Source organism: Equus przewalskii, chromosome 19, assembly GCF_037783145.1.
Source record: "Equus przewalskii isolate Varuska chromosome 19, EquPr2, whole genome shotgun sequence".
NCBI lineage: Eukaryota > Metazoa > Chordata > Mammalia > Perissodactyla > Equidae > Equus > Equus przewalskii.
Genome location: NC_091849.1, coordinates 37,015,586 through 37,037,477, shown reverse-complemented (window position 1 = coordinate 37,037,477; position 21,892 = coordinate 37,015,586). Strand labels below are relative to the sequence as shown.

The window sequence follows — 21,892 nt, the reverse complement described above, 5'->3', positions numbered from 1 at the left end:
AGAACGAGAATCCACTCAAGAAACATTTCCCAGTTATAGCAGATCAGAAAGCCTGCCAGGTAGTAGAAAGGCGCAGGGGAAAGGCTTGAGTTCCAGCCCACATTAAATCCTGGTAGGCCTTGGAGCCAGTTGCTTCCTCCTGTCAGTCACTCAGAGCCCTTCATTTTAAAATCTGGCCAATGGGAGACTGAGAAAAAATCATGAGTGTGGAAGTTCATGGTAACCTGTAATGTGTGTGGGGATGTAGCTAAGGAAGTGTGAGAAGTCAAAATTATGTCTGGTGACTAGGGAGATAGTGATTCGGGGCACAGGAGGAGCAATTGGTTTGGGGGAGAGGATACAGCGGGAAATGATGGGTAAATCTACTCATTTCTTTACTGTTGGCTTCTCTCTGTTGAGATTTAGAAAAACCCTTGACAAGGTTCCCAGGTAATAGCACCCTGTGTAACAGAATTGCTGGTTTGTGGGTTGGTGTGTTAGCTCTGCTCAGTCATTGGAGGCCCCCTCTGTTCAGCTTCTGGTCTGGAACAGGCCTTGTGTGAAGGTTGAACCAAACTGAGCCAGGACATGATCCCTAACATGGGCTCTTAACAATCTACTTGGAGAGGAGAGAATCTGACACAAGCAGTTAGACAACAATAGAAGGCGGCACAGAATTAAAGACCAAGCAGAGGGAAGGGGAGAGAGTCTACTGTAGACAAGAAGAGTAGAGAGGTCTTCTGAAGGAGCTGGGACAAAGGCTTGGGTGAGGTCTGGGAAGCGTTGGAAGGGAAGAGGACAGCCTGGGCAAAGGCCTGAGAGTGGGAATGTTGGTGGCACATTTAAGGTGTGGATAAAATATAGGAAATCAAGCTGGAAAAATCAGTCAGGAGCCAATGGAGAAGGGCCTTCAAGCCCACCCAAGTGGTCCAGGACTTTAATAGGCAAAGGGAATCATTTAACACATCTGGGCAAAGAAGAAACATACTACAAGAAATTTTGGGAAGAAAGCTTTGGTTGCTGTGTATGTGTAGGATGTATTGGTGGAGGAAAGCCAGAAGGCAGGGAACCCAGCTAGGGGGCTTCTGAAATGATCCTGGTGTCAAGGGTCTGTAACAGCAGTGGCAATGGGAAAGAAGGGATACAATTTGAGGATCTTTGGGAAAAGAATTGACAGATCTTGATGATGTATCTCTTACAGGGAGCAGAGAGAAAGAGGATGATCTTCAGGTTTCCAGCCTAAAAGATGTTTCAGTAAAAGTTCATAATTTTGTTTTTAATAAAGGACATTTATTCGGAAGACACATGCTTAGATATAGAATAAATAAATAACAAGCTGCTCTAATTTAATGTGAACTATCAGTTATAACTCAGAAAAGGAATCCATGTCTCTTTGTCAACTCCTTCCTCAAGTCACTAACACCTAATGTTCTCTTGGGGACAAAAAGGCCAAGAAATACTGAGCCTCTTGAGGAAGGATTTTGGAATGGGACAGCAAGACACTCTCTTATTCTTGTGTAAAACCCCAAGGCATTCTCACCGTGCCCTAAGCCTACCAAGATACATATAGTAAGGAACTTACTTATATATGTAAGGTCCAGAGAAAGTCAATTCAAATAGTAACAGACAGAATGGACTGATGATGAAAACGTTTCCATTCTGCTTAAGGTTCACAAAGAGGGCATGAACACGAGACTGCAGAAGGTATAAAATTAACTATACCTTACATTACCACAGCACTCATCGTTTTCTGTCCATTATTCATTCAATGAAACCTGAGCACCCTATGCTCAGTACTCTGAGAGGAGGGCATAGAGATGAAGGAGGCCCAGTTCCTCAAGGAGCTCACTGCTGGTTTGATCTTTACAGCCTTGGATACCTTTATTCCCACCTGACAATTAAGGAAAGTAGGATTGAACTGTGGTTAACAGCACAGGCTCACAGCTGTGGGACTTTGAGCAAGTTATTTAATCTCTGTAAGGCTGAGTTTCCTCAAAATAAAGAGGGAATAGTAATATCTACCTCGTGGGGTTTTGAAGATTAAGTGTTATCAAAGGTCTGAAACAGTGAAAGTAAAACCACTAGATCACTGAAACAGTCATTAGCAAAAGTTTGCTGTGCACAAAAAAACAGTTTGCGAACTGGGAGCACTCAAACCCAACGTGGAATGAGGCTCAGAGGTATATTGTTACAAATCACCTTATGTAGTGGGGAGGCAGTGGCTGTTTGTCTTCACAGTGATTGGTTATAACGTTAGAGTTTTTCCAGTGACAGGAAAATGGGTTAAAAGTGCTTACATTATATCAATTTTGGGGAACAATTTGTTTTGTTTATGACTTTCAGAGGCATTAACAAGAAGTGGCCCAAATTAAGTTTTGCTTGTTTTACAGAATAAGCTAATTAATTTTGCTTGTGTGACTGAACTGGTTTGTCTGCTAAGGGAATTTTCAAGTCTGGTCTCTATTTGTGTTTGATTTTCAGTGTGAAAGTACACAATAGTGCTCAGCTCGATGCCTGGCACAAAGTAAGCATTCATTTAGCCATCCTTATTAAGTGGTGTGCAAAGCATTTACAGTATGTTTCTTTCTTTCCTGTCCTCCCTCCAAACCTCCTCCCTTGACCCTGAGCAAACCGTCCTAACAACGCTGGGGCACCATCTATCCCAGCCAGTCACTCTGAGCCTCGCTCTAGCCCTGATCCCTTTGATCTTCATTCTCCTGTCTCTCCCTTTTCTTCTCTTTCATTTTCTTCCTTGTCTTTTCCTCTTCTCTCTCCCTAAACTTCTTGCCTTTGGAGTCTGGAGGCTCAGATTTGCGGTATGGCTATAAGTCATTTAACTACTGAGTCTCAGTTTTCACATCTGAAAAATGGGAATAATGATATCTACTCTACAAGATTGCTTTGTCAAGTAGATAAAATAATAAGGTGTAAGCGCCATGTAAGGTGTGGAGAACCTTACAAAAGCTAGTTACTGGCATCTCTCATCTCTATTTTCTTTCATTCTCCGCCTCCCGCTTTCGGTGGCTGTCCTATTGTGGGACTAGGAAATTCTTCGGATTTAAAGTTAGGACATAACTCCAGTCGGAGTGCAGATCTGTTGGTTGTTCCCGCCTTCCACGCCCATATGAACCAATCAGGTCATCCGGAGCGTGGCGCGGTTTCCCCACTTGGAGACCACCTCTAACAAAGCTTGCACTTTTCCCGTTCCTGCAGCTGGCCCTTTTTTCGCCTTTTTTTTTTTTTTGGAGGAAGCGTCCTTCCTCTTCCTTGACCCAATCACCCAAATCCCGGCATCCAAACGGTAGAGCGCCGGGGGCCGGAAGTGTGCGCTGCGGCGGCGGGTCCCCAGCGCATCGACGCCGGAAGTAGCGACTGCTAGAGACGAATTCCGCTGGCTTCGCTATGGCGGCCATCCCGCCAGACTCCTGGCAGCCGCCCAACGTATACTTGGAGACCAGGTGAAGGGGGTCGGCCTCTAGGGCTGGGCTGGGAGGCGACGCGGAGCCCGGGCTTGGCCGCGGGGCTCGGTCCCCCGGTCGGCCGGCCTCCCTGGAGCGGCGTGGAGCGGCGGCGGAGGGGCAGCCCGCGGGCCGAGCGGGGGCCGCCGCCCGCGCCCGAGCTCAGCGCAGACTCGCGCTGAGACGTGAGCGACAGCTGCCTGTGTGTCCTCCTCCCGCCCCTCGGCTCATTCATTCATCCAGCCGGCGTGTGTGGAGTCCACAGGCCGGGGACTTAGGGTCTGGAATCTGAGGATGCGCAGGTGGCTAAGATACACACGGCCTGGCCGCTGGGAGCTTACAGTACGCGAGGGAGGCAGACATGGACGCTTTAACGTGATGAGTAGTACAGTCGTCTAAAGAAATGGTTAGAACCCAGGAAGAGGCACGTGTCCCCCGCTGTCAGAGTGATAGGAGAACGATGTGATTGAGCACCAGACAGCTAGTGCCGTGCCCCTGATGTATAGCATCACGTTTAGTTAATCCTCGTAGCAACTCAGATCATGTAGGTATTATCCTACTTTCTCTCCAATTTTAGCAAGGGAAATGCCAGAATTTACAGATTAAGTGGTTTGACCAAGGCCACACAGCTAGTAAGTAGGGGGAACCTCAATGGGAGCCGGATCTTTGCACCTCACATGCTAGGTCCTTTCGCCCCGTTCGTTCCATTGCCTCTTTGGAAAAAGTTCAAAGTGGTCTTTCCAAGGAAGGACAAGTCACCTTGAGGAACTTCTTACTGCTACGACAGTATAAAACTTCGTAAGCTGACATTCAAGGTGCTTTTTTTTTAAATCTCGCCTTTGTCTACCTCTCTGGCTGCATCTGCCATTCCCACAGCGGTAGCTAGGGTCCAGCCGCTGTCTGTGTCCTTCTGTTCTTGTCTGTGCTGCCTTCCACCAGAGCACAGCGTTCTCTCACATGCTGCTTTTGCTTCCTGGCCATCTTCCCCAGCTTTTTTTTTTTTTTAAGATTTTATTTTTCCATTTTCTCCCCAAAGCCCCCCGGTACATAGTTGTGTATTTTTAGTTGTGGGTCCTTCTGGTTGTGGCATGTGGGACGCCGCCTCAGCATGGTTTGATGAACGGTGCCATGTCTGTGCCCAGGATTCGAACCACTGAAAACCTGGATCACCAAAGCAGAGCATGTGAACTTAACCACTCAGCCACCGGCTGGCCCCATTCCCCAGCTTCTTATATGGCAAAATTCTCTTTCTTCGGGCCCCAACTTGAACGTAATTCCTGAACTCAGCTGTTAACCTTTTTTTCTAAATTACAAAATAAGTTGAAATTTAAATCCAAGCAGTGTAGAAGTGTATAGAATAAGAAGTGAAAGCCACTGCTCCACCTAAAAATACTGTTAATAGTTTGTTGGATGACCTTCCAGATCTTTTTCTATGTACATAGAAACATCTCTCTCTTTTATGTTCTATTTTTTAACAAATAGGATCATATGATCATACTGTATATATGTTTTTCCTGTAATTTGCTCTTCTTTCCTTCACTAACACGTGCAGCCCCCTGTAGTATGGACATTTCATATTTTAGTCATTCCCTCTTTGAAGGACATTTAAATTGCTTCTTGTTTTTGGTATGACAAATACTGGAATGAACATCCTTGTACATACTGTATCCTTAAGTGCTTTGGTTAGTTTTCTGTAGAATAGATAGGAGTTGAAATTGCTGAATTGAAAGGTATGCACATTTCAGACTCATATAGATACTTCCTGATTGTCAGTCCAAAAAGTTATTCCCTGTATTTTACAAATATCCACCAGAATGTAACCTCAGTGAGGGGAAGAGCAGTGAGAGCGGTGCCTTGCAGAGTAATTGTTAATCTGTGTTGAGTGTTAGTAGCGTGAGGGATAAATTGCTGGTAGAAAGGCTTTTAGAAAGCAGTGTTCTAGCACATACCACATGTATTTATAGAATGCTGGGTATTTGGGCTATACAGAGTTGATTCACTTCTCACATTCTTGGAGCTTAAAATCTAGGTGAGGGTGGAGCGGAGAGGAAGGTACGTGTCTTGGTCTTTTACTTCTTTCTTTTCCTTAGCAGTACTTGAGTTGGGGGGTTGCCCATCACATTGAGTGAGTTTGAGATAATCAGGTTTGCCTCTGTTGCACCCCTCCTAAACATGCAAACTTTTATTTTCATTAAAAATTTTTACGTGGGGCTGGCCCCGTGGCTGAGTGGTTAAGTTTGCACTCTCCTCTTCGGAGGCCCAGGGTTTTGCTGGTTCGGATCCTGGGCGCAGACATGGCACTGCTTGTCAGGCCACGTTGAGGTGGCATCCCACATGCCACAACTAGAAGGACCCACAGCAAAAAAGATATACAGCTATGTACTGGGTGGGTTTGGGGAGAAAAAGCAGAAAAAATAAAAAAGATTGGCAACAGTTGTTAGCTCAGGTGCCAATCTTTAAAAAAAACAAATTTTACGAATAAGTACTGCATTTACATGGTTCAAAAATACAAATATTTAAAAAAGATATTTATTGAAAATCTTCCTGTCGCCCATTTACCCGGTTTCCACCCTCACCCAGAAACTTAGCCATGTGTAAATAAATATGCACCTCGATATTTTAATGTCCTCCTTTTTTTTCAAATTTACAAATTAAGTGTAAATTTTTTTCCCTAATTTGGTTGGGTTTCAGATGATTGATGATTTTATATATAAGGTATTAGAATTTCAGATGATTGGTGATTTTTCTATATGTAAGGTATTTGCATTTTGAGTTGTCCACGGTTGTTATTTTGCTTGAAAGAAGTCCTGGCAGCCCCTGCATGTTTTACTCAAACAGGATATCTGTGGCTATGTTATTTGCATTGTGTTGTTTTCCTTAGCTGAGCATGATCACAATTTCATGACTTATAAGCTTGAAAATGAAGAGTTGTGGAGCAGTCCCATAATGTTCCTGCCCTCTGTGACCTTGTTCTTGACTGGAGCTCTGCTGTCCTCTCCCGCTGCAGCATGGGGATCATTGTACTGGAGCTGTACTGGAAGCATGCGCCAAAGACCTGTAAGAACTTTGCTGAGTTGGCTCGTCGAGGTTACTACAATGGCACCAAATTCCACAGAATCATCAAAGACTTCATGATCCAGGGAGGTGACCCAACAGGGACAGGTACAGTTAAGCCGACATTAATTTCTGAAGTCTCATTCTGTCCTAACTAAGTATAAAGCAGCCAGAGCTCTCGTCCACATACCAGGGACTGGCTTGGTTGATTTCTGCCCTTCCTACCACATACCCTCACCCTAATACACACGTGGGAATTGACCAGAAATGGAATGGACCAGAAACCGACCTTGATTCCTGGGCTCTATAAGTTTCTCATAACTTCCATGTATTGTTTATTAAGAGCAAATAATATTTGCCTGAATTATATTAATCCATAGAGTAGTCTGATAATCAGACTATCAGAAAGACGACATTTGCAATTTTTTTTTTTTTAAGAATGAAGATGCAAAATAAATGAGTGTTTTACTGTGTATAAGTTGCGTAATGTCTTATGCGGACACCACCATAGCACTTCCCCTGAGGGGGGCTGCAGCCCTATACAGCTGAGGCCTTTACCGGCTGGTAGGGATGCAGGTGTGGGAATGTCCCGAGGCTCCAGGCCAGGAGAGAGGCATTGCCTTCGGCCTCCTTCTGAGGCAGAGGAACTAGAGGACCAGGTTACACCTGACCCTGCCAAGTTGTCTGGGCACAACCACTTGCGCTTTTTTTTTTTGTCTCTCTATTTTTTTTTATTGAGACAATATTGGTTTCTAATGCAATGTTTTGAGAAAAAATGTTGGATTCTTTCACTGATCCGTTCATTTAACAAATATAGAGCACCTGCTTTGTGTCAGATACTCTTCTAAACTCGGACTATAGCTGTGAACAAAGGGAAAAAAGTCTGCTCTCATTAAGACAGGAAACAGGTGTGGGAATGTGAGTTTAGTAGAACGATCAGGGAAGTCCTCTCTGAGAAGATGTTATTGGAGCAGAGGTCTGAACGGAATGAGGCGGTGAGCCCTGTGACTGGGTGACCGGGGGAAGAGCAGGCCCAGGCCCTGAGATGGGAGCCTGGGTAGCAGGTCATCTAGGACCTTATGGGACGCGGTAGAGACCTTGGGTCTTATTCTGAATAAGATGGGAGCCATTACAGATTTTTGAGCAAAGGAGTAACGTGATCTGACCTGTACTTTGAAAAGATCACTCTGGCTGCTGTTTGGAGAGATGTGGGGGCAAGAGTGGGAGCCGGGAACTAGTTAGAAGGCTGCTGGAGTCACCCAGTCTAGAAATACGTGGTCGGACTAGGCTGATAGTAGAGAAGGTGGTGAGAAGTGACTGAATTCAGGTTATGGTTTGATAGAAATAGAGCCATTGAGATTTGCTGAGCTTGACTTGGGGGGATGGGCAGGTGTGTGAGAGAGAGAGATGGTCAAGGATGACTTTAAGGTTTTTGACTTGAATTTAGGGAAATGGGAAAGATCAAGAATTTGGTTTTGGTTTTGGACACATTATGTTTGAAATACTTGTCGGACCTTCAAATAGAGACATTGAATAAGTAGTTGGACGTGAGTATGGAGTTCAAGGAAAGGTCTGAGGTGGAGGTGTGAATGTGGGAGTTGTCATTATTTAGCTAGGATTTATTAGTGAAATTGATGGATGCTAACACTTATTAGTTACAAGGGCCCTTGCTTCTCAGTTTGCTTTTTCTCTCTGCTAATTCCTCCTTCTGCTCTTTTGCCTCTAAATAAGCTTGGTTCTCTCTGTGGCAGTCTATTCTCATCTTGTTCTTTTTTATCATTCTCTGTTTTTATTTCTTTTTCCTTAAAGAGTGGCACCTGAGCTAACATCTGTTGCCAATCTTTTTTTTTTCTCTTCTTCTTCTCCCCAAACTCCCCCAGTACCTAATTGTATATTTTAGTTGTAGGTCCTTCTGATTGTGCTGTGTGGGATGCTGCCTCAGCATGGTCTGATGAGTGGTGCTAGGTCTGCGCCCAGGCTCCAAACCAAAACCAAAACCCTTCCAGCCCAAAACCCTGGGCTGCCAAAGCAGAGTGCATGAACTTAATCACTCAGCCACAGGGCTGGTCCCTTTTTTGTCATTCTCAATTGTCCTTTTTCCTTTATCACCAGAGAGATTCCATTTTTTCAATGTATATGTGCACCTTTCACAATACACACTATATAGGAAAGTAGAAAAAAGAACAAAAAATCACCCATGAGCATACCTTCTAAAGATTCATGACCACCATTAATTATATTCCCCCAATATCCCATCTCTCAGAAATGATTACTATTAACTTTTGGTGGCCATTATTCTAAACATCTTTCTTCTCTGATATCTAGTTAAAAGGGTGGATGGATGGATGGATAACTAGCTAAGTGGAAATAATTTCAGAAGAATAGGCTATGTCATGCATACTATTATTCAAAAAAAGTATTATATTTAATTATGTATATATTTAACAGAAAAGTTGACTTCCTGCTATGAAAGATGAGGCAATTAGTACTTCCTCTCTTCCCTTCCCTCACTCCCAGTGTTTGTTGTTCTGTTTTTCCCTTGTCAGAGATTATAACACTTTCCACTCTACCTGCTTCAGGCCCTCAGCTACGGCATGGGTTCTACATGTCAGAGGGTTCAGTGCTCACCGCTGGGCTTCTCTCTTCCCATGCTAGAGGGCAGGATTTCTTGTTGAGTGGTTTTTATTGGAAGGGCTGGAGGGTGTTATATTTTTGAACTCATTCATGTTGGAGAATGTCTGCCTGTTGCCTTTATACTTGAAAAATACCGTGACTGGGTTTGCTATTCTTAGTCCACACTCATTCCCTCGGATCTTTTTTGTTCCATTGCCTTATGGTTTTGAACATGGCTTTGGAGAGTACTGAGGCCAGATTTACTCCCTCCTTCAATTCAGGGAAAATTTTTTGATTCGTATTTCTGACTGTTTTCTCTGTTAGACTTATTGGACTTTCTATTTTGGGAAGCTAGTTATGCTTTGTTTCATCACCTTTGCCTTCATATCCATCACATTTCTTTTGAGTGTGTGAGATGATGTTTTTCCATTTTTTCCTGCGTCCACTGAAGTGATCTCAGAGTTTTCCTTGCCGTATACAGTGTTTAGTCCTGTCTGTCCTATTCTTTACTGCTGTAATTCATTAGTGCTGTATTGGTGTCATTTGGCTCTCAGTTTGTTTCGTTAGCTCTGGAATCTTTTCACCTTACTCTGTTGATTTATTTTTTTGTCTTGTGTTTTCTCCCAGACTGAGTTCCTGAGGGGTGTTTTTTTCCATCCCTCCTCTCCTTCTCTCCTTCCATTCGTTGTGTTATGTTTGCATAGTTTCTGTGCCATTTCTTTTCATCTCGTTCAGGCTTAATGTCAGCATCTATGATGTCCTTCCCTTTTATTTGCTCAGGTACAGTGTGAGTGGATTCTCTTTGTTTCTTCCCCCCCATGTGGGACCAGTTGTCTTTCCTACTCCAAATGCTGAGGTTTTTTCTCTCCATTTTACTCTAGCCTGAAGAGGGTGTGGGAGAGAACACAAGTTCAGCTCATGCTGAGTGAGCCCCTTGTGGAAGGGCTAGCCTCTGTTCTGTTTTCGCAGGCTCCATCAGAGCTCTGTCCCAGAACCCCCTCCACCAGCTGGTGGTGTTCCTCTGCCACCACCCTCAGCTCTGGGTAGTCCCCTGAGTGCAGCTGTGGCAGAGGAAAAAGATCCTCCTATCCTTTTCTTTCTCATCTGGGTCTCTTATAAAGACAGATGAATGAGAGAAAAATCATATAAGTGTATTTAATACAGGGGGCTGGCCCCGTGGCCGAGTGGTTAAGTTCACGTGCTCTGCTTTAGCGGCCCACGGTTTCGCTGGTTCGAATCCTGGGCACAGACATGGCACCGCTCATCAAGCCGTGCTGAGGTGGCATCCCACATGCCGCAACTAGAAGAACCCACAACTAAAAATACACAACTATATACCGGGGGGCTTTGGGGAGAAAAAGGAAAAATGAAATCTTTAAAAAAGGAAAAATGTATTTAATACAAGTTTTACATGACACTGGAGCCTTTATATGGAAATGAACTCCTGAAGAAGCACGTACACCTGAGCGTCTTTATGCTAGGTTTGCTGAAGAGTGGATGGTTGTGGGAAAATGTGATAGGACAAAAGGGACGTTAGCTAAGTGTAGTAAAGTGGGGGAAACTTAGCAAGGCCTGTTCATTCCAGTTCCTCCTGATGTCCCTCTGTCTTGGTGGTAAGGATGTTCTTTTTCCTCCAGGTCTGGGGAGGGCACCTCTCATATGAGGCTCTTAGGACCTGCTTCGGGGGAAGGTCAGAAAGTCCTTCCTGCACCTGCCATTTCTCAGATTTCTTTAGCTTGCAATAGCTGATGTGCCAAGGTTGCATGTCCTGAACCCCATGATGACCCAGTGCTGCCCTGCTCCCCCAAGATGGCCAGTGCTGGCAGCCTGCCCTACCACCCCTGAGTGCTCCTGGTGGCTGCGGGTTTCTGCCCCCAAGGGCTTCTCCTGAACTTTCTCAGGGCTACTCACCCACTCCCTCTGTTGGCTTCTCAAAATTGGAGGGTGTTTGAGAGAATTCTCTGGGTGACACTCCCCGTTCCCAGTCACTACTTTTAAGGAGGACAGGCAGAAGAATCTCCTATTTATTTCCTTGGCTATCTCTTTTCAGAATTTTGGGAATAAGTTTGTCTCCTTCTTCTTACTTGGTTGATGCTGCTGACTTTTTTGTCTGTGTGAGGAAGATTGTCCTTGAGCTAACATCTGTGCCAATCTTCCTCTTTTCTTCTATGTGGGATGCTGCCACAGCATGGCTTGATGACCAGTGTGTAGGTCCGCGCCCAGGATCCAAACCCACAAACTCTGGGCTGCTGACATGGAGTGTACAAACTCAACCACTATGCCCCCGGGCTGGCCCCTGAGTTTTTGCCTTAGAAAAAATTGGAATTTTTTGTGTTTGCGTCATCAGGTATTGCAGGGAGAGTCTTACCCTGCTTCACTCCACTTTCTTTATCTGAAAGTGTCCTGTCAGTGCTTGGATATACTTCCTTCCTGTTTTCTTCCTTTCTGTCATTGTTATGAGATAAAATTTTCATTCATAACACCAGTGAACTGAGAGAATCCATGATTAGTGGACAAGAATTGGAAGTGGCTCAAATGTGAGTTGCTCATGTCAGAGCTTCCCTATATTTCTGTAATTGGTTCACAATCCTTCATAATGTCACATTTCCATGATGTAATTTTAATGAAATTGAATCACTCAAAAGATTTCCAAATAATTGCATCCAGCATTGAGTATAATTAATGACTGAGCTAAGCTGGCTGGCAGGTCTGTGGTGGAAAGCACAAAGGTGTTAGGCCCTCCTGGGTCACTGGTATGAACTGCCAGCTGACTAGGTAACACTTTTTTGCTAAACACCTCAGATGAGCAGCATTTGACATCCTGGGCTCTTCAGCAAGTCAGTGTCCCATTTCCATCCCCGGCTGTCCCTCAGTCTGACCACTCTGGAGCTATTCTTTCCACAGTCTTTCTGATGTCTTTGCCAGATGTTTTCTCAACTCAAAAACCTGCTTGGTTTTTGACGTCCTGCTTCATTTTAAACCATTTTTCTTCTTTTAAATTTCCCTATTGTCCTAGCACTGTGCTGGCTCTTTCCTTAGCCCTCTGAGTCTCTGCTATCTGTCCCTGCGAGCTCCTTCTCGTCCTCTCCTTGGAAGACCTGGCATCCTGTCAGGCTCTTCCTCTCACCTCTCGTGCTCCGCACTTAGCCTCACAGTGCTCAGCCGCTGCCGTGGTGGCGGTGAGTGATTATGTGCTGATCACGCTGTGCATCACCCTCACTCTGATTTCTTCTCTCCTCTTGGTAGCCCCAGGAACACCTGAAATTTAACGTATTGAACAGCAAGCTCATTGTTAATTTTGTTCATTTGATGAATATTTGCTAAGAGTCTGCTGGGCATCTTTTGCTATTCTAAGGCCTGTGAGGAGTACTTAAGCCAAGTACTAGAAGTATTAGAAGCCAAGGCAGTTTTCTTTTCCTTGCAGAGCTCTCTGCACTGCCGGGAAAACAAGATATTCATTAAAAGAAATATCTAGAAAGTAATAATATAATAAATATGCAAATGTATGTGGTATGCTATGGATTATGTATATATGATGGGTTGGAATAATTCATAATAAGAGAAAAAGTACAGTGGAGCGGGTTTAGAATGGGATGAAGGCGTATTTTGAGGTGGGCCTTGAAAGGAATGTAGAATTTTAACTCTTGGGAGGTACAGAGAAGGGCATTTTCAATTTAGGAAGAAGTGCAGAGTGGAGGCGTGAGTGACAGGGTGTGAAGGAGAGCCCACCACCCTAGGCATCATGTCTCACACACTGGACTGGCTCTGTGATAACCCAGCCACCTCTCCCTGCCCAGGACAAATGCACAAGATGGGACTTCTGGGGCCCCCGAACTGCCTATGTGGGGAACAGTAAAGGAGCAGTTTGGGGCAGAGTGCACAGGGTAGTGGGAGATAGCACGGGGGTAAAAGTGGGCCCGTTCACAGAGACTCCCGGACAGGAGTGCAGGTCTGATCTGGCATCATTCAGGGACCATTTGGGACTGGGATAAGAAAAATATGTGAGGAAATTTAATCCAGCTGTGGTATATTGCAACGCAGTGAACTGTGGGGGTGAACAGCAGGGTTTGTGGAGCCTGGTGGCCTTGTGGTTGAATCTTGACTTCACAGTAACACTTACTAAAGGTAGACAAGTTATGTAACCTTGCTGAGCCTTCTTATTTATAAGTGGGGAGTGTGGTTATGTGCACCTCATGGCTTTGTTGTGGGTAGTAAATGAGCTCATGTTTGTAAAATGGTTAGCGTGGGCTTGGCACACAATAGGAGCTCAAAAAAGTGTGGTTATTTCTTATTTATTTTGGTTGTTAATTCATTTAACGACTGTCTGTTGGACTCCTACCACAGTCCAGGCGTTGTTCTAAGAGCTGGGGATACAATAGTCATTAGGAAAGCCCTCGTGGAGCTCTCTTTCTGATGGGAGAGACAATGGACAACAAGTACGCAGTGGCCTGCAGGCTGTGACAAATGACCAAGAGAAAATAAGGTGGTATGAGGGCATGGAGCGCGCATCCCCAGCCTTGGCACTATGGCCATTTGGGCTGCATAGTTCCTTGTGGTGGGGGCTATCCTGTGCAGTGTAAGATGTTTAGCTATATCCCTGACCTCTACCCGCTAGATGCCAGTAGAACCTCTAAATGTGACAACCAAAACTGTCTCCACACATTGTCCCCAATGTCCCCAGCAGGCACAGTCACCCCTGGTTGAGACCACAGAATAGAGAGTGAGGGAGGTGCTGTTTTGGATAGGACGACCAGGGAAGACTTTGATATGGTGGCATTTGAACAGGCTTCTGTGAAGTAGTGAGCCGTGAGACTGTCAGGGCGAGGACACTCCAGAGGGAACAGCCCTTGGCAGCTTTAGACCAGTGTGCTCGGCAAGAAACAGCACAGCGGCCAGGGTGGCTGAAGCAGGTGAGTGAGGGGGAGGAGAGGACTTGGAGGGGAGCAGAGCACCACACCATGGAGAGTCTTGGAAGCTGTGGCAAAGACTTTGGATTTTGTCCCTAGTGTGATGAAGTGTCACTGGAGGATTTTGAGCAGAGGACTGCCGTGGGGAGATTTGTTTCAAAAGGATCCCTCTGACTTCCAGGTGGAGAATAGACTGGTGTGGAAAGGGGGAGGCAAGGCTGGAAGCAAGGAGACCGGTTGGAAGCTTTCGTTGTTGCTTCCTGTTACGTACTACATGGTTTCCATGCAGTATCTCGTTTAATTCTCATAACAGTCCTGTGAGATGTAAGTACTACTGCTATTCCTATTTTATAGACAAGGAAACTGAGGCTTAGAGAGAGGGTAAGTATCTTACTTAAGGTTACTCAGCTAGTGAGTGGTGGAGTCGGAACTGAAATCCAGATCCTCTTTGACCCCACAATCAAGTGAGGAAGAGAGGACTCCATTTTAAAGACTGCAGGCCTTCTTAGAGAACTGTAGCTTTGTTTCCTGTTAGATCTAGTATCTGGCGTGTGCCCTGGTCATCCAACAGCAGCTCCGCTAGCCAGTTTCCCCTTCCTACTCTATTACTAGCAAAGTGATTGTATCAATTTGGGATGCTTTTGGCTGCGAGTAACAGAAAACTCAACCACAGTGGCTTAAACAAAGAGAGCTTTTGTTTTTCTCACATAACAAAATGTCTGGAGATAAGCAGTTGCCGGCATTGGTTCAGCTGCCCAGGAGAGTTGTCAGGGACCCATGCTTGCTGCCTTTTGATTCCCATCCTTAGCGTGTTGGCCTTTGATCTCAAACTTGTCTTATGGTTGCAAGATGGCTGCTGCTGCTCATGACATCACCTCTACCTTCAAAGAAGGAAGATAGGGAAAGAGCTGTGTGTGAAAGACAAAGGAGTATGTTTGTCCCTTTTTATCAGAAAGTGATAGCTTTCCCAGAAGCTCTAATCAGCAGTCTTCTGTTTATGTCAGTTAGTCAGAGCTGGGTCGTCTGGCCACCCCTGGCTGCAGAAGGGACTGATCACTACCTGCCTTCCTGCCTCTGAGGTTGGGGCAGGCTGTGGAGGGGTTTGGAAGTGCGCAGAGGGTAGCTCACCTGCAGTGTCTGTTGGAGGCTCTGGCTGGAAGGCAGGCTTTCATTAGTGTGGTCTGTCGCCTTCTGGTGTCAGGCGCCCCAGGCAGAGCTTTCATGTGGGCCTCCTTATGGGTCACTGGCCCACCTGTCACTGATTTGGGGCTGGATGTTAATCCATGGTCCCATCAGCTGTGGCATGGGAGCAGTGGGGACAAGTAGCAGTTCAGGGAAAGCAGGCGAAAACACCACAAGAGATCGGACACCTATCAGACTGACAAACGTTAGAAAGTGTGGCAAAAGGACCTAGAGCAGTAAAAGTGAGAGAGAGCACCATGGGTAGATGCACATCGGGGCCACTTTGGGCAAGATACTCGGAAAAATCTAGTGATAGTGAAATGTTCATAAACTGATCGTGCGTGTCCCCCATGAGGCGTAGCCCCTGAGAGCTGCTGCACTGTGTTTGGGAGAGAGTATAAGAGTGGTTATGGCAGCATGGTTTATCATAGCAGAAACACTGGGAAGATCTTAAATACTCATCGACGAGAGAAAAGATAAGATTGGTGTGTGATCACACAGTGGGATGAATCCTGCAGAGGGCTGCGTGGAACGAAACAGATGAGTTCATTTTCAGTGGTAAGCCAAGAAAGCTCATTGCAGAAGAATCCGTACAGTGTAATACCATTTATATAAACCTAAAAACATGCAAAACAACAATGCTTTTTTTAGGCATGCATACGTATGTAGTAAAAAAGAAAATGCATAGAAATGACAAACTTCTGGTCAAAACATTGATTACCTGAGAGGAAAATGTGATTCTTGGTAGCAGTTTTTAGCACGTGGGAAAGTGTGGGGGAGGAGAGGGATGCAGGTGGGTGCATGGCATCTTCGACTGGATTTGTCGCCCTTTACTTCTTTTTTTTGTTTGAAGAAGATTAGCCCTGAGCTAACATCTGCCACCGGTCGTCCTCTTTTTTGCTGAGGAAGACTGGCCCTGAGCTAACATCTGTGCCCATCTTCCTCTACTTTATATGTGGGACACCTAGCACAGCGTGGCTTGCCAAGCAGTGCCATGTCCGCACCTGGGATCTGAACCTGCGAACCCTGGGCCGCCGAAGCAGAACGTGTGAACTGAACTGCTGTGCCACCCGGCTGGCCCCATTACCCTTTAATTCTTAAGGGGAGGGTGCACAGTTGCTTGTCATATTATCTTTGTACCTTTTGTGTGTCTGAAATATTAAATACATTGAATATATGTTTAAAAGAGAGGACAGAAGAGTAAAAGAACTTTGAGAGTAGAGAGTTTAGAAAACAGGTCTGTGCCTGTCGGACACACAGCAAGTCTTAGACTGCAGAGCTTCCAAATTGTCAGCTTTGTTAGTGGTCATTGACATCTGTGTAGCCTGCTCTGCACTGGAGAAGTCTTTCATCAGCTGCCGTCCCCCTGCCATCTCTCCCCTGTCCCACATGCCCAAAGGAATGTTTTCATTAGAATTATTTGTCTTTCTGACATTTTGCTGCAAACCCTACTGAGCTGAATTAGGTTATGAAAAGATGACATTTTATGAGGAAATGGTGCTGTAGAGGCCCAAACTAGTTGCCGTTGGTCACACTATGCCTAGTGAGTAAAAAGGGGCCTCCGTGCTCTTTCGTCATGTCTCCTTCTGATTGTTTAAGACCCCAGGCTTCCTCTGTGTCCCTCGACTGGCCTATTCTGTAACCCTATTCTTGTTTCTGGTGCCATTTGTGTAATGGGTTTCAGTTCGTGGAGGGCAGGGGCCTTGAGGTTTCGTTCTGGCAGCCCTCACCTTGCAGGCTCACACTTCCAAGGCTCAGCCTGAGGATGGACAGCGCACTACTGAACTTCATCCTCAGCTTGCTCACACAGGCCCTGGAAGGAGGGCTTGACCTCAGTTTGCCCGCGCAGCTCTTTCTCCTCTCTGGTCTTGAACCCTAGGACTTGCACTAACCACCCCTTCCCCACAACCTCAGGCAGGAAGCTTGACTGTGTAGTCAGAGGGAACATATTGGTTATATAATTGCTGTTTGGAAGTATACTGGCAGATTGGAATTTTTACGTAATTTGGTAGTTCAGTAATTTTCCAGAAGCATAGGTAGCCTGGGCCAGGTAGAGGTTTCCCCAAGTCTTTTAGGATTCACCCCCATTCCTCTTTGCATGAGAACAGTATTTTCTCCTGGACCCCAGGGCTGTGACAGGCTCCCTGTGTTGGAGCATCCTAAAGGGTAAAGCAAAGGATTTTTACCATGGGAACACCTTAGCAGGGCCAGGGGCCTCAGAGTGGACATGGTGCTTTAACTTGGTACTTTCACAGCAGGCTTAGGAGGGGAGCTCCTTGCGTCTGGGCTGTTTCCTGGCTGCCAGGCAAGCAGGGCAAGCTGGTAAATCCAATGTTCACTGTGTTCCGGGCTGTTTTGTCTTGGCTGGTCAACTTGGAGAAACCAAAGTAGTTCAGCAAGACATACGATTGACTAACTAATTGCTTATTTAGCCAAGAGAGTTACCTCCTATTAGGACATTTTTTCCTAGGGGAAAATCCATATTTAATGTATCATTTTGCTCTAAGAACAACCTGAGTACCCAGCACAGCACCACACTCTTCTGGACATAATATAAATAATGTGTGGTGGCGATGATGCTAGCAAATCATTCCTGATTGTGTATTTCTTCCCATTCTCCTTATGCTATACTACCTTTCCTCTCTATGGGCTCTGTCTGCTATAATATTATTTCTCTCTGTCACATTGCCACTTAGCACTGTCCCGGTTTCTCCTTAAGCTGAGTATCTTTGACTTAAATGAATTTTATTTTCCTTCATCTAGGTTAAGGACAGCAAATAGGTTTCAATTCTTATGCCATCTTTGATCCATTAAAAATGGCTGCCTGGAGTTCTAGGTTGGTAAGGATTCAGAGGCAAATCTAAGCTCAACAGAGAAGAATGCTGACTGATTACCAGTGTCTGTGATAGGCACAGGATTAGGGCTTGGGGCACTCTTGTCTAAAATACTCATAAAAATGTTAAAAATTGGGGCCGGCCCTGTAGCCTAGTGGTTAAGTTCAGTGGGCTCTGCTTTGGCAGCCCAGGTTCAGTTCTGGGCAGGGACCTACACCACTCATCAAGCCATGCTGTGGCAGTGACCCACATATAAAATAGAGGAAGATTGGCACAGATGTTAGCTCAGGGGATCTTCGTCAAGCAAAAAAAAGAGAGGAAGATTGGCAACAGATATTAGCTCAGGGTGAATCTTCCTCAGCAAAAAAGAAAAAAGTTAAAAATAAAGAAACTTCTTAACACATCAAACCATGAATGGTGGTTATCTGTAAATGGTTAGATTACAGGGGACTTTAATGTTCTCTTGATAAAATATTCTGTGTTTTCTACATTTTTGACAGTGACCATATATTACTTTAATAAGCAGGAAAAAGCACTCAGTGTTATTTTGAAAAGAGACGTCTTACTTGAATGAAACCAGTGATTTGAATGAGCTGTGTCAGTGCTTGATGCTGCTGCTGGGCTGTGTGGTTGCAGTATACCTCGCAGGGGGCTAGGCGTGCTCACTGCCTTTTCCTTTCCTGTACTCCAAGAAGTCCTTTACTCTGGGCCATAGTTCTTGCTAAGAGGTAGAATCTGGGACTGGCTGATTGGTTTCTCGTCTTCTAATCTGGCAGGTCGAGGTGGTGCATCTATCTATGGCAAGCAGTTTGAAGATGAACTTCATCCAGACTTGAAATTCACGGGTAAGTATGTAATCTGGCTGGATGGGGTGGGAAGGGGGAGTGGGTTTTAAAAGCTCACTATTTTGGCTGTGATTCAGGGTGAATGCTTGACGCTGGCATGGTGCCATGTAGCTGCCCAGCTGCGGCGCCACAAAGAACCCTGGCGGATTGGGGAAAGCGGCACCTCCTTCAGAGTCCTGGGCAATTCAGAGAGCTGGTCTGAGTGACCTAGACTCAAACTCCTCGTTGAATGTTGCCATTATAAACTATAGGAAAACAAAAACTTCCTCAAGGCAGCAGGAGACCTTGTTGGATTTTAGGGGCAACTGGGAACATGGTCCAGCAGTTAGCAGGGATCGTAGGGATAGAGACTGCAAGGAAGATGAGGTCATCAGGGTGCGGTAATGGGGTTTGTGCAAGGGCAGAGCCTGCCCTGGGGGAAAGGTTATCCATGTCAGTGGTTGATGATAGAGGCCAGAACAAAGTCTTGCTTCTTTTCATCACTACACCATCCTGGGAATGAAAGCTGGAGCTGTACGGGTTATTCATACTCTTTCCTCTTTTCCTTTTTCCCACCAGGGGCTGGAATTCTCGCAATGGCCAATGCAGGGCCAGACACCAATGGCAGCCAGTTCTTTGTGACCCTAGCTCCCACCCAGTGGCTTGACGGCAAACACACCATTTTTGGCCGTGTGTGCCAGGGTATAGGAATGGTGAATCGAGTAGGAATGGTGGAAACAAACTCCCAGGACCGCCCCGTGGATGATGTGAAGATCATTAAGGCATACCCTTCTGGGTAGACTTGCTGTTCTCTTGGGCACACACAGGTCTTCTGAGATGGCCCCAGTGAACCAGCTTCCAAATGACCCAGAATGACACAGGACTCTAAACTTTATTTTGGCCTTGTAAACTGCGGCGCTAAGGAGGCCTGGGGTCTTGGGTGAGTTAGAGGTGGAAGTGTATTTTAATAAGATGCTGCTGGTCTCTTCCTCCGGTGCCTAGATTGACAGAGCATTTGCAGAAATGTCCATACATGATCGTTCACAGGTTACTGCTCCCTGCAAATGACCCATACTGCTCCGACACACTTGGAACAAAATGAAGTCAATGCCGTCATTTCGCAATGCGTGGCCAAACTTCTTCCTGCAGGGATTTACATTCTGGGCTATGCTGCAGTCTGGTGGCTGACAGGCACAGAATTCAGAATCAAGTAGTGTCTATCAGCCTTCTCAACTCTGCATACCTTATTTCAGTCTCCTGCATTTGTTCTTCCAGGGAATGTATGCATCTCGCTATATATTTTCCCTCTCAAAAACAAGAACATCAACACTGCTGTTTCTGACACTTAGACATCCCACACAAAACCACATTGAATTTTTGCCAAATGAAAAATGCATCCAATAATCAAGTTTCTAAGAAGGTGTCAAGTGGGGAATGATAATGTGTAATAATAGAGAAATGAATTTATTAAAAGGAAGCAGAAGCATTGACCATTTTTTCCCCAGGAAGGAGTAGAAATCTATAGTGAGCATAAGAACAGACTGAATTCTCCTTAAAAAGCAGTATTCTCACAAAGGAGAGCCATCACTTAAGTTTTTTTAACCTAAGACTTTAGAGAAACTAGAAAAGAGATTTTATACGTTATTTTTTTTAAATCTTTCTGATTTGGGGCTAGAGGGTGGGCGAGAGAAAGGAAGTTAATACCTATGTAATACATAGAAACTTCCAAAAATAAAATGCCATTGATGGTTAAAACTGCTGCTGTGGTCTGATTTTAAGTATTGTATGAGGTTCTGGCAGCCATTTTAACCTCTCAAGCAGTATTGCAGGGCTCATATTCGAGATTTTACATCATTTTAGGTTTGTGGATCTCCCGTGGACTGCTCCCGTTCAGGAGCAGGTGTGACTTTAAAAAAGCGGTACCAAAGGAGAAGTTAAGTGCTACTGATTAGCATTTCTGAGTGAGGGGGACTCACCTGTACATTAACCAGGGGGAAGTGTTGCGAGACTGAACCATCCCTTGAACTTGCAAGAGATGCACCTGCATGTCGCTGTGGGCCCGGAGGCAACGTGTATTGTGGTGTTCGCTTGCTTAAACTGGTTGCTCCTTGGTTGAAGAGGGGATTGTAGCTTAAATGTTCCTCCTTATCACTCTATAAATTTCGGAATTGGTAATTTATTTTGTGGACTACTAAATAAGGTTGTATTCCCTGAGCCTTCCCCACGTTCAACCTCTTTCTCCGCCTTCTGTCTCAACAACAAAAAAGCAAACGCAACACCAAACTGTGTAAATGACTTTGTAACTTCCCAGAGGTGCTTTTGAGGTTCGAGGCACTGTTTTGGGAAAGTAGGAATACATTTCTTTCAGCCTGGACTGGGTGGGCATAATTGGATCCACCTCTGGGAGCAAGCAATAAGACACCATCCACTTACCTCCCAGAATTATAACCCTGAAAATACCCGCTTTCTCCCAGGTCATGGGAGTAGGGGAAATGTGTTATCGCTCCTTTGAGAAGTTGAGAAGGTTGTGAGTACACTTGGGAAGAGAGCAGCACAGGCAGTTCCTTGTTTCTGGAAGAGCTCGCCAAACATATGCCGAGGTGATCACACAGGCAGGCATGTGCCAGTTTCCATGAAGGTGTGACTTCACAGAGTGAAACTTGAACCGTTTCACGATTTCTAGTGATTCTACCAGTTAGCCAGAGTTGTAGAAATTCCTGTTTCCGTGTCAAGGAAGTTTGTTTAAAAGGAATCCTGGTTAATCCTTTTGTGATGTGTATCTACACCCTCTCAGGATAAGTACAGTTAGGACAAGTCTTATAAAAGTGTGGGGTGTGCTAGGGCCGAAATAGCTCCTTTCAGTCACATCTCAGTAGATGGAGGTGAGCGTAGCTTATGAGAGAGGCAAGGATGAGTTTATCACTTACAGGGAGATGAATGAAGATAGGTTGTGGGACTGCTGGAGATAACCAAGGGGCAGGAGAGATACAGCTTTGGTGGGAAGGATAGGAGATTCTAGACTTTTTGGAGAAGGCTTGAAG

General features: G+C 45.3%; 1 protein-coding gene across 2 annotated transcripts; it reads left to right on the top strand.

The window, feature by feature from the left end:
- Positions 1-677: 677 nt before the first annotated feature.
- On the top strand, positions 678-21,030 carry PPIL1 (peptidylprolyl isomerase like 1). Of its 2 annotated transcripts, none has more exons than XM_008528762.2 (4): positions 678-3,437; positions 6,445-6,599; positions 18,804-18,872; positions 19,431-21,030. In XM_008528762.2, the coding sequence occupies exons 1-4, from the start codon at positions 3,382-3,384 to the stop codon at positions 19,649-19,651; spliced, it is 501 nt and encodes a 166-aa protein (XP_008526984.1). In that variant the 5' UTR covers positions 678-3,381; the 3' UTR covers positions 19,652-21,030. The 2 variants fall into 2 exon arrangements, with proteins under 2 accessions (XP_008526984.1, XP_070440584.1); XM_070584483.1 differs by lacking the exon at positions 678-3,437 and adding an exon at positions 3,531-4,252.
- The last annotated feature ends 862 nt before the right edge of the window (positions 21,031-21,892 follow it).